The 13,403-nt window shown below is 29.1% G+C and overlaps 1 protein-coding gene and 1 long non-coding RNA gene across 3 annotated transcripts; both read left to right on the plus strand.

The window, feature by feature from the left end:
* The first annotated feature begins 753 nt into the window (after positions 1-753).
* Positions 754-1,428, plus strand: LOC131627862 (uncharacterized). The gene is made up of 2 exons (XM_058898723.1): positions 754-932; positions 1,041-1,428. Exons 1-2 carry the CDS (start codon positions 754-756, stop codon positions 1,426-1,428), a joined length of 567 nt encoding a protein of 188 aa, XP_058754706.1.
* Positions 1,429-9,208: 7,780 nt separating this feature from the next.
* LOC131627870 (uncharacterized) lies at positions 9,209-12,030 on the plus strand. Of its 2 annotated transcripts, none has more exons than XR_009291593.1 (7): positions 9,209-9,789; positions 9,864-9,937; positions 10,013-10,078; positions 10,235-10,357; positions 10,498-10,705; positions 10,881-10,997; positions 11,421-12,030. It is a non-coding gene; the product is annotated as an uncharacterized LOC131627870 (long non-coding RNA). The 2 variants fall into 2 exon arrangements; XR_009291594.1 differs by having other exon boundaries at positions 9,210-9,789; positions 9,898-9,937.
* The last annotated feature ends 1,373 nt before the right edge of the window (positions 12,031-13,403 follow it).

A 13,403-nucleotide genomic window follows, 5' to 3' on the forward strand; every position in this document is an offset into this window, starting at 1 on the left:
TTTAATATCCATATATTGATGATATTGATCCTTGAAAGTCATGGTTTGACCAAAAATCTTAAAAGTCAAAGGTGATTCCATACAGTTGACTTTTTCCAAATAAAGTGAGATTTGGACTTTTGTGTAGAATCAAGATCTTCTCCTCAAATGAGTGATATAAATGGGTTATATTGAGGTGGTAGAGGTTCTTGAATCATGTCTTGAGTTTTGGATCCATGCCCTAATTAAAAGTCAACTATCTTGGTGAATTAGGTCAAAAACCCTAATTGTCGACCATATGAAAATAATGACTGTAGACTTTGAATTGAGGTGTGATGTCCAGTGGATCTTGTCATATGAGCTATTTGAAGATGATTGATGTCTTTGAATGATCTCCTGGGGCTTTTTAGGGTTTCCCAAAGGTGATCCCTGATTTTAGTCCTTGATAGGCTAAAAAACCCTAGTCTGGCAACCTGAGTAAACCTGTACTCAGATGACTGGATGTCTAATCAATCATGGGTGAAAAAAGGAAACTCTTGAGTCTCATGATTGTATTAGAGACTAATCTTTCTATTGATTGATCTTTTGTCTGCGTTTTCTTGTCTTTGAACATCCTCGATTAAATGCCAGATGAAGAAGTGACTGTTCTGGGTAGTTGCTTTGACCTGATGAAAATCCTAAAGATATGTCATCTCAGGGGGGTCAAAAATTAGGGTATGACACATAGGCTCTCTCAGTAATGAAGTGAGCATGTTGAACTACAAGCTTGATCAAATGACTAAATCCTTCAGAATGCTGAATAATGGAGCTGATACTCTAGAGGAAACTCTGGAGTTTGGGAAAAGAGCAGGAGAAATGTCTAGGGTAGGATTTGTGGCTAAAGAGGAATTCACTTCTTGGATCAGGAGATCAAAACCTGAAGCTTGTGTGACAAACCAGATGTCAACACCAATGTCACAACATCAAGGAAACAGAAGAAGAAGCCATACAAAGAAGAAATTCCAAAGATGGAGGTGTCACCACTATGGAAGATTTGGTCACATAAAGCCATTCTATTTCAGACTAGTTGGATATCCAAACCAAACTCATCAAGCCAAACCAAAACATGAAACTCTTAACAGAAAGCAACAGTGGGTGGCTAAGAATGTTGCTCTAGTAGCACACACTTCTCTAAGAATGCCAGCCAAGAAAGACTGGTACCTTGACAACGGTTGCTCAAATCATATGACTGGAAGAAAGAACTTATTAGTAGACATCAAACTTGATGGAACCAGTTATGTGACTCTGGGTGATGGAGAAATAAGAGAAGTCAAAGGTATTGGCAAGTCAGGATATCCTGGTGTTCCTAATCTGAATAATGTCTTACTTGTACAAGGACTGGCTGCAAATCTTATAAGTATCAGCCAACTGTGTGATGAAGGGTTCAATGTCAGGTTCACTAAAGAATAGTGTACTGTCACAAATGGAGAAAATGAAGAAATCATGAAGGGAGTCAGATCTAAGAATAATTGTTACCTATGGGAGCCTAAAAACTCCAAGGTTCTTTCTGCTTGTCCCGTGGCCAAAGAAAAAATTGAGGGTAATCATCAAGAAAGAACTATCAAACTAGAGGTTCCCGTTCCTAGAACAACGAACCAGATTGAAGAAGTGGATGAGTCTGATGATGAGTCTTATGTTGAAGAACTCAGGTTAGTGAGCTTCTTGCACTATTAAATGAGCAAAAGATTAGTCTAATAAATGAAGAAATGAGCAAAAGATTGACAGTGTATAAAAATGCTTATGCACTATTACAAGAAGAAAGAGTAAGTCACATGATAAACATTGTTGATCTAGAAAGGAAACTGCAAAACACAAGATCAAACAATAAGACAACAATGGGAAGTACTCAAGACACAAATATCAGCAAGTCAGAGAGGAGAATCATTCATAACAAGAAGAAGAGAAAGAAGTTCAATCAAGAGCTTCAACATCTGGAATAACACACACATGTCTCAGCCAAGAGATGCCATGAATGTGGTAAGATAGGTCACTTAAGGTTCACATGTCCTGAAATTCATACACCTACCAGAAGAAAGATCCCTAACAGAAAAATCAGGCCAAGATAAAGCCACCTCAGCAGAAGTCATGTGTTGACACTAAACACTCAAGTTGTCGCATAAATGAGAAGAAGGCTATAAGAAAAACAGGAAGCTTTAGAAGAAGGAAACCTAGACAAGATGACGGTCTCAAAAAAGAGAAATCCATTCCTGCTATAAGAAAGAACACGACAATAAAGTGGGATGCTGTAAAAGAAGGTGAGACTACTATCTCAGTGGAATATGAAGATGTCACAACAAATTTCTTAACATCAGAATATGCTCAGCAACTGAAGATAGCAACTGAAGCGACGGTCATCCCTAGTCTCGAAATGGGTACGAAATACTTCAGTTTTGCGTGAACGAACCACTTAGAAGGCTTGAGCAACTCCAATGGTGATTTATCGTCTATGTCAAATTGGAAGGACCAAAATGAAGAACTTTTGGGTAAAACTTATAATTCTCAGATGCTAATGTGGCATGTCATTAAACCTATGTGGCATTAAAAATAAATGAAAAATAAAAAAATTCCACTCAGCTGGACAAATAGGCACTTGGCATGTGCCAGATCTGGTGAAGGTCCAAAATGATAGAATCTTGTAATGGCAAGGGGGCATTTGCAAAAAAAAAATTACAGGGGGGTAAACCAGAAAGAGGTCAAATGGCAGGGGGCAAAAATGTATTTAACCCATAAAAAAATACAATTCTATTTATTCTATTTGTATATAATAAAATATAAGTATTTTAAATTTTTTTATAGGTATTGTAACAGAAACTTTTTCACCAAGCATGCACATAAATTCATTCTTTAACATTTCACTTTATAATTGAAATTTCTTCATAAAACGTTATGATTTGATTCTTAATTATTATACTAAATATTTGACAATTTGTAACAAAAACTCTTTCACTTGCCCATTCCAATTTTATTTTAAATATTCCTTTACACTTAAATAACTTACTTATACTACCAATTAAGCATGAGGAAACACAAAATATCATGAAGATATTATTTTTCATGGTCATATCCCCCTTCTTTCAACAAATAGATTCTTTTAATTGCACTATTCCATCTAATAAATCGTAGAATATGGAGTTTAGGAGATCCTCCTATCACCCAAATTGTAAGTTTCTGATTTTTTTTATTGTTAGATTTATGAATTATAGAGTCATAAAAAATAAAATTTATATACGTAATGAGATCTTAGTTATACATAATTGTTGGTTTTCTCATATCTCGAACATGTTGATCCAAGTTTAACATAAAACTTCTATGTCGCAGGTAATTTTGTATACTTTGATGTTTGAGATTCGTCCAACTTATTAATCGTTCCAAGTGTAATATAATACATTTATGTTACAAATAACTTCATACATTTCAATCATTCACTATTTCAAAACAAGTGATTTTACTTATAGAAAATCATGTGAATTTTTTACTATGACAACTAATTGTCAAAATATTATAAAATTAAATAAAAAATCAGGTATGTTTAAACTATTTAAAATTGACTTAAATGCACTTTTGGTCCCCCTATTTTCATGTTTTTATAGTTTTAGTCCCCCAATTTAAAACCCGGATTTTTGGTCCCTCTACTTTAGTTTACTTGGGATTTTCATAGTCCCCTCCAATTTTGCATACGTGCCGCCCTTATTAATGACGTGTCATTGTTACAGTAATAGTCCAGTTCAATGGAGCCTACTGAAGTGATGTTACTATAGCCGTGTCACCCATTAATAAGGGTGCCACGTATGCAAAATTGGTACAAATTTGGAAGGGGACCATAAAAATCCCGAGTAAACCAAATTAGAGGGACTAAAAATCCGGGTTTTAAAATGGGGGGATTAAAACTTAAAAAACATGAAAATAGGAGGACAAAAAATGCATTTAAGCCTTTAAAATTTGTACAAAGAAATATTGGTTCTATTTTTGTCTCCAATAAGAAAAATGAGGAAAAGTATATATATTTGGCCTATCATGCTTTGTTGATGTTAGTAAAGCTATTTTAAAATATATGGTATAATTTTATTTTATTTAAATTTTAACTCTGATCTATATTCTTTTTTAAACATATGTTTAAAAAAAAAATCATTAGTACTGTTACTCATGATACGTAGAGCCTAAAAATGTAATGATACAATTATTATAAAAGTCATGACTTATTATTTTACAAAAACACTATCTCCAAATATATTTTTCTACATGAGCTATATTTTAAATTCATGAACATACATCAATATTTTCTTCAATTACTTATATAGCTTAAAATATTTACGTCCAACCTAAGCCTCAATTAATCAAATTAAAAAATATATATATTAAATATATAATATCTCTATTATATTTTAATATCATTATTTAAAAACAATTTATAACAATTATAAAATTTATTATGCTTTATTACACAATTTACTATTTTTTACTATTTCCTAACTATTTTATCACTCAATACAAATAATATCAATTAATAACAATTTTTAATTACTAAAATTAAGAGTTACAATTTAATAACTGTTTTTAATTAAAATTATGAGTTACAATTTTTAATACGAGTTATTATTGTCCTATTAATAATTATGATCACATATATAAATACATAATTGGTGCATGAATTTTAGATAGTTGTAATATACAATTTTGTTATAGGTCTTCTTCACCTTTGACCTTATTCCTAACACCTCTTATATGATACATATATACTTTTTTTTTTAATTTTATATTAGCTCTTATATGGTTTATACTTTTTGATTTTGTATTGTATTTCTTATTTCATTTTCTTATTTATCATGAAAGTTTGAAATAAAATTTGATTTATGATATCGACTAAAGACTCAAATTACTTTATTATATTGTTTATTAAAATAGTTTGTTTTCATATCTATAATTTCTTATAATTTGTTTTCATACTGTAATTTCTTATAATTTGTAAAATTCTCCAAAAAATATTAATAGTGTTAATCTTTTTCTTTTTGTAATTGAACACATATGTATTAACTCATCTATGCAATACATTATAACGTTATTATTATTTTATTTAATTTATAAATTTTTTTTGGATATTCTTTAATATTTTTAATTTCAAAATTATAATTTTTAAAGCATAATCTAGATGGTAAAAAAATAATTTATATACAAATAAAAATTAAATATCAACTATATAATTTTAAAATTATAACTTTATTTCTAATATATCCGTGCGAACCATGGGTCCGCAATCTAGTTTATCAAAAAAGAAAAGTAAGCGGTGCACTAGCTAGATTAGAGGTGCAGACTTAAATATTAAGGAGGTTCAAAGATGAATATAATAAAAAAATTGAGTGTGATTTAATAAATTCAGGGGTACAACTGAACCCCTCAAGTATACCTAGCTCCGCCTCTGTCATAGCAGTAGACAATATAGTTCTCTCGCACTCTACTATTACTAATAAAAAATTAACTTCCTTTTCAACTTAGACATTTTGTACATAACTTTGTGAAAATTACCTTTTGAACAATGAATTGAAGTATTCCATTTCCCTATTAGCTTTTAAATCTGTTCTAAACCTGATTTATAAACTACTTTTAATTGTTGTTCAATATTAATCCATTAATGCGATTGTCATGTACGTTTATATCCCCAATTTCAAACAAATTGCAAGATGATATGAGCAAAACACATCCAATCAGATTTAAAACTTGTTTTAGTTATTCATCCATACATAATGTTTGACTATGGTTTCAAATAGTTTCTATTAATTATCAGTTTACAAATACTATAACAGTATCATATTATAGTTCTCTATTTTTTCACCTATTGATTCTTATGGTGGATTTTATTAGGTATGAAGCATAGATAAAATTATTCAGAAAAATAACTATTGACTCTTATTAGTTTTTATTAGCTAAGAAACATTGTTTAATATCTTGATGGTTTGTTTGAGATCAAACCCATTGTTTAATATCTTGGTGGTTTGTTTGAGATCAAACCCTTTTTTTCTCTGAATATAGAAATTTTTTCAATTAACAATAGAAACAATAAATTGTTGATCAAAGAAACAATAATAACAACAACATGAACAAAATATACCTGGATGATATCCTTAGTAGGTTTCCTTGACTTCTTCATCATCTTTACCAGCTTCTTCAATCTTCAATAATTCATATACTCCTTCTCCCATTCTTGTATCATGTTGGCATTAAACTCATTTCTAGATTTAACCATTATTACAGTAGTAAAAATGAGACGTTTAGTTGCGACAATGTAGAAATGGAGAACTTGCTATTTTCTAAAAAGTTGTGTTATGAGCACTGCATAATTATATGTAGTAATACTGGTTTTGGTGTATGTTAGTTTTTAATCACAGTAGGAGTGGGATTGTATGCAGCTAGAAATTGATATATAATCTGCTTTTTGTTAGCATCTATTGTACTTTTGCATATTTAATATAGATTCTTCCTTTGGCATTTAAAAAAAAAACTACTTTTAACCAGGGGCCTACTTACGCTGCTATGTTTGATTTTGGTTAAATTGAAGAAAAGAATGGGAAAGAGAAAAAGAATAAAAAATATCCTTTTTCTTTATTTGGCTTGCTAACAAAAATATTCCACTCTTTAGTTAAATAGTTACTAGAATACTTTAGAAGTTAGATAAGCTTAGAGATTAAAAATGTACATTACATCATCACCACTAAGTATCTCTACTACATATAAACATGATTGAATGCTTTGCAACATATCAACTTTCAGAAATAAAGAGTGGAAAACGGATCAAACTATTTGGTCGCAAAATATCATAACATTTAAAGTGTTTAGTAAGAAAAATGCGCGCACACGCGTAAAGACACTGACACACACACATATATATGGCGCATAAAGACCCAGACACACAGACACACATATATATATATATATATATATATATATATATATATATATATATATATATATATATATTAAATTCTTTTGATTGTTTATTATTTTTGTAGTTGATTCTCGTTCTCTCCCACATGTATAAGTTACATTCATACAAAAATAGATGTAGACTTAACAATGTGAACACACTGCACAAAATCAATGAAACTATGAGTACATTAATATATAAATACTTTTATACTAAAAATGTAAAAAATTAATTTTAAAGAAAATTATGAAATATTTATTGTTTATTAAGTGTGTTTACTAATTAGTTTTATGATTTAAAACTGTAAAATTTGATCAATTAACAAAAAAACAATTAATTTGTAATAATTTGCCAAGACAACGATATGAAAGAACATGCAGACAATCATGCAGAGAAAAAGAGAGACAAAGAGATTTAATTATAAGATATAAATGTGAAAGATAATCTTTATTTTGCAAATAAAATTTTTAACTTAACAAAATATTTCAAATTTGACTCATTAGGTTCCAAATTTATTTTTATTAGTGACTACTTGAAATTGAACACATTAAATCAAACATACTGTCTCACATGATACATAGATATAAGCTTATAAATAACGAGAGATAAGGAGAGAATCAATATATTACCAACAAAAAAATTGATCATATTTGAATCTTTAGGTTGCTTCGGTTGTAAAAACTTCATTGTCTTTTTTCTTATCAATTTTGGTGAAGTGTTTTGAGAATTTGGACTCTATTTCATCCATTAGCTTAACAGCCTTATATATAATTATAGCAACATATTAGAATCATATATTATTAAGAATATGTGAAGATTAAGATCTATAGTAGATAATTCCATAGAAACCTAAACAACCTGGTGTTGATTCCATAGAAAACTACATACCTTCAGCACTTACCAAGTATTGATTTAAAATTACTACAAATTCCAACTGACATAATATTAATAGCCCCCAGAGTTCTTCAAATAATATACAAACATCAAATAGGCCTCATTAGACAAAGATACATCTCTTAATACATATGGATCACCTTAGAAGACATTAACATATTTGACAATATTTTGAAGGAAACAAGGATTTGGAGATTGGTACTAAGAAATCATTTGTCAAATTAGATAGACAATTCTTAATCAGGATCCTGCTAAAAAGGGGCTTCAATTATTGGTTTTACAAGTTGATAACTACCATTCTTGAATCGAATTGTAACCTCTGTAATTCATGGTATGTTTCTCTATAGCTTTACAATATATGACTAGTCAACAACGTTTTTCAAAAGATTGCATAGTTGTATCAGAAAGTTTTAATGTACAAAAAACATTGGCACAACAAAGTTATTCACACTGTCTTGGGTGAAAGTAGGCACACCAATACCTGCCACCAGTACTTGGCCTCAAGAAAAATTAAGTACATTAAAATGCATGTTGCCTTACCCTTGGCCAAAACATGATCACATCTAACACATATTTAATCATAATATTAAATATGTATTAATAATTTTAGACATATTTAATCATAATATTGAATATGTATTAATAATTTTAGACATATTTAATCATAATTTTAAATATGTATTAATAGTTTTATTATTTTATCATTTTATAAAATATTAAGTTTTAGTATATTTTTTCTCCATTAAATATGTACTTATTAAAAAAATTATATCATGTTTGAGTAAAAAATATAAATTTGAGAAAAAATTATATTACAACAATATATAAAATTATAGATTAAAAATCAAATTTTAAAGCTAAATAAAATATAAAGTATACATTTCAAATAAAATAGAATAATCAATTAATCATCCATTGTGTATTTATTAAATAATATTATACTACAAAATTATAAAATATTAATAATATATAGTAAACTTGCATTTAATTTTATAGATACAGGAGCAAAGTTAAGTGGTTTAATTTACTAGTATAACAAGAAGTGGTAAAAGTATCGATCCCTCTTTATGTTAGAATTAATTAATAATACTAAATGATGAAAAGAAAAGCAATCGACTGAAAGAGCTATATTGCCAGTCTTAAAGTTTAACTTTGTATTTGAATTAATAATCAACTACCTAACTAAGAATAGAAGATGCCATCAAACCGCCTAAAATACCCTTTCTTACATTTTAATTAATACTAAGATTTGCCCCTTATCGTAATTTACTAAATGAATTAATTTAAATCAATAAAATTAATCCATTCATCCAAGTGGCACACTCTTTTTTTCAAATTTTCCTCACTACATACCATTAACCGGGTAAAGTTATTGCCTTCTTACACATTTCTTACACATTTCCTCAATTATGCACTACTAGCCCCCTCATTTCATATTTCTATTTCTCTCTCCAAACACAAATTTCTCACACAAACACACACTCTCGTCTCTTTCACCCAAAAAAACCCTAGCGCCGCAGCCTCCCTCTCTTCTCGTCTCTCTTTCATTCTCCAACCCTAGCGCCGCAACCACTTTCTCCACCCTCTATACGACCATAACCACCTCCTCATTGTCTTCCAAATGAACCGAATAGTTGTTTCGTTTTGGCGAATCCTATTGTTGACCACCGTCACAACTCATGTAGGGAAGAGAAACCTCAATCATGGCTTCAAGTTTAAAGAGGGAAGTTTTCATGTTTTTATTTGATTTTTTATTTTAGTTTTGAATTGCTGGTCTACAATTTTTATTTTCATTTGGTTTTGTTTTACGGTTTTGATAGTTTTTGGTCTTGAAGGTGAATAACAACAGTAACTATCATCATAAATTCATATCATTGTCTTGACGGTTAATGATTTTCATCGATGATTATTCCATCGGTCAAAACAGAATGAATATTTCTTGTCTACTTTAGACTCTTCAGGTATTCAACTGTACTGAAATCTCTTGCGGCTGTTGGTTTCTGAAAGCTTATTAGATTTTTTAAACTTTCTGTAGTTTTGGGAACATTGAGAATTTGTAATTTTTGAAGGTTTGCTCTAAGGATTGAAGTTCTTTGGTCGTAGTAGCAGGTGGATGGATGTTCATATTTATATTCATATTTACAATCACTAGTTGAAACTAAATTGAATGTAATTTGTATATAGGTTGCTGTGTCAAAAATCTATTTCCATTGTCGAATCTACCGGTTCATTTTTAACATATATATGGAGGTAATGCAGTCACGGTTCAATCTTGAATGCGTTCGCCACAAGTTAATATATATTTTCGAAACTGAATTTTTCTTCTAGCTCATCTTATATCCTATGAATGATGAATCTACTAAGTTAATATATATCCTAATAAATAATATTTGTTTCACAATGCAGGTCAACGAGGTGAATGGGTATATCATAACTTGACTAGCATTTTTAGCTTCAGCTAAGATGGGAAGGAAAGTACTCTTAAATTGATGTTATTCCAGATTACTTGTGGTCAACAGACAGTAGTAGGTATATTTGAGTATCATACTTTATGATAAAACTCATAATATTTCCTTTTTAGGTTTGAAAAGTCGTTATTAGAATTCAAATGATTGTCATGAATAGCTATAGCTAAGGTATATTTGGCCTTAATCTATATTTGTACTAAGTAATGGCAGCGCAAAGGAGAAAATGAAGGCAATGGAGCAAACATTGTTGAAAGGAAAGAATTCAAGATGATTGTGTTGGTTCTGCTTTTGTGTAATCCACCTTGAAAGGCAGTCATTCAAGTTCATAACATTGAAGACTTCAAATAGTTGAATACAAGTTACAGCCCTGTTCCTAAGCAGTTGGCTTCCCCAGCTATGATAATTTTTGGTGAGTGATTCATTCATGAATTTGAAATATTGTATTATTACTAGCATAGGAGTATGCATTTTACTAGCACTTGAATCAACATATTTGATGTTTTTCTTCTATGACTTTACTTCTCAATTCCATTCTTTGCATTGTTTAATTTTTTATGTTAGTTTTTATACTATTTTTCTTGCAGAATGTTCCTCCAGCATTTTTGGTTCGCTTCCTAATAGAACACTGCTCAGAATGGACTGATTTCAATGTTAATGTTTATTATGCTGCATCGCTGAAAGCTGGAAACTATGCTTATTGTGTAAGACATTATTAACTTGTGCATGAATTCTAACTATTCTAACAGTTAATTGAGAGTCGGTTGAACTACGTTGAATTTTTAGTGTAAAGATAACACTTCTCTTATTATTATTATTATTGGGCTCTAATTATATTTGGGCTTTTAGTTTTATTATCCCAAATATAATTAGAGCCCAATAATAATAATAATAATAATAAGAGAGGTGCTAATAAATAATACTATTATACCCTTCTAACAGTTAGTTATTTTAAGAATCAAATTCAATTTTTGTTGCATATGTAACAATGTAGTGAAGTATATATATTGGAGGTTAAAATCAATGACATGTAGTGATTTCTACACATTACATATACCATATGTTTTAGTAACTTTGATTGTTGGCTTTGATTGTTGTATGGTCACTGGTGGGGTTTATATCATTAGGACCTGATGGTGTATGTTCAGCTGAGTTGTTTCAGCAGCTGGGGGAGTGGATGACGACTTGGCATGGACTGGAAAAGCAAGATATAATTGATACATAGTTATTTTTATGTCCTCAAATTCATATGATAGTTGTGTTTGTAATATGCATTTAACATGAGCATTAAGTTATGTATACACTTTGGTAATATTTTTCTTGAGTTATGCATCACATATATAATTATGATCACATATAAGTAGATCACATATATAAATACATAATTGGTGCATGAATTTTAGATAGTTGTAATATACAATTTTGTTATACTTTGGTAATATTTTTCTTGAGTTATGCATCACATATATAATTATGATCACATATAATTAGATCACATATATAAATACATAATTGGTGCATGAATTTTAGATAGTTGTAATATACAATTTTGTTATAGGTCTTCTTCACCTTTGACCTTATTCCTAACACCTCTTATATGATACATATATACTTTTTTTTTAATTTTATATTAGCTCTTATATGGTTTATACTTTTTGATTTTGTATTGTATTTCTTATTTCATTTTCTTATTTATCATGAAAGTTTGAAATAAAATTTGATTTATGATATCGACTAAAGACTCAAATTACTTTATTATATTGTTTATTAAAATAGTTTGTTTTCATATCTATAATTTTTTATAATTTGTTTTCATACTGTAATTTCTTATATTTTGTAAAATTCTCCAAAAAATATTAATAGTGTTAATCTTTTTCTTTTTGTAATTGAACACATATGTATTAACTCATCTATGCAATACATTATAACGTTATTATTATTTTATTTAATTTATATATTTTTTTTTGGATATTCTTTAATATTTTTAATTTAAAAATTATAATTTTTAAAGCATAATCTAGATGGTAAAAAAATAATTTTATATACAAATAAAAATTAAATATCAACTATATAATTTTAAAATTATAATTTTATTTCTAATATATCCGTGCGAAGCATGGGTCCGCAATCTAGTTTATCAAAAAAGAAAAGTAAGCGGTGCACAAGCTAGATTAGAGGTGCAGACTTAAAGATTAAGGAGGTTCAAAGATGAATATAATAAAAAAATTGAGTGTGATTTAATAAATTCAGGGGTACAACTGAACCCCTCAAGTATACCTAGCTCCGCCTCTGTCATAGCAGTAGACAATATAGTTCTCTCGCACTCTACTATTACTAATAAAAAAATTAACTTCCTTTTCAACTTAGACATTTTGTACATAACTTTGTGAAAATTACGTTTTGAACAATGAATTGAAGTATTCCATTTCCCTATTAGCTTTTAAATTTGTTCTAAACCTGATTTATAAACTACTTTTAATTGTTGTTCAATATTAATCCGTTAATGCGATTGTCATGTACGTTTATATCCCCAATTTCAAACACATTGCAAGATGATATGAGCAAAACACATCCAATCAGATTTAAAACTTGTTTCGGTTATTCATCCATACATAATGTTTGACTATGGTTTCAAATAGTTTCTATTAATTATCAGTTTACAAATACTATAACAGTATCATATTATAGTTCTCTATTTTTTCACCTATTGATTCTTATGGTGGATTTTATTAGGTATGAAGCATAGATAAAATTATTCAGAAAAATAACTATTGACTCTTATTAGTTTTTATTAGCTAAGCACCATTGTTTAATATCTTGATGGTTTGTTTGAAATCAAACCCATTGTTTAATATCTTGGTGGTTTGTTTGAGATCAAACCCTTTTTTTCTCCGAATATAGCAATTTTTTCAACTAACAATAGAAACAATAAATTGTTGATCAAAGAAACAATAATAACAACAACATGAACAAAATATACCTAAATGATATCCTTAGTAGGTTTCCTTGACTTCTTCATCATCTTTACCAGCTTCTTCAATCTACCATAATCCATATACTCCTTCTTCCATTCTTGTATCATGTTGGCATTTTACTCATTTCTAGATTTA

This window comes from Vicia villosa, unplaced genomic scaffold, assembly GCF_029867415.1.
Source record: "Vicia villosa cultivar HV-30 ecotype Madison, WI unplaced genomic scaffold, Vvil1.0 ctg.000406F_1_1, whole genome shotgun sequence".
NCBI lineage: Eukaryota > Viridiplantae > Streptophyta > Magnoliopsida > Fabales > Fabaceae > Vicia > Vicia villosa.

Coding starts and splice junctions, on each gene's coding strand:
- LOC131627862 (XM_058898723.1), top strand. CDS start 754: ATGACTAAATCCTTCAGAATGCTGAATAATGGAGCTGATACTCTAGAG. Junction 933..1,040: donor AACCAGATGTCAACACCAAT/GTCACAACATCA, acceptor ATTCTATTTCAG/ACTAGTTGGATATCCAAACC.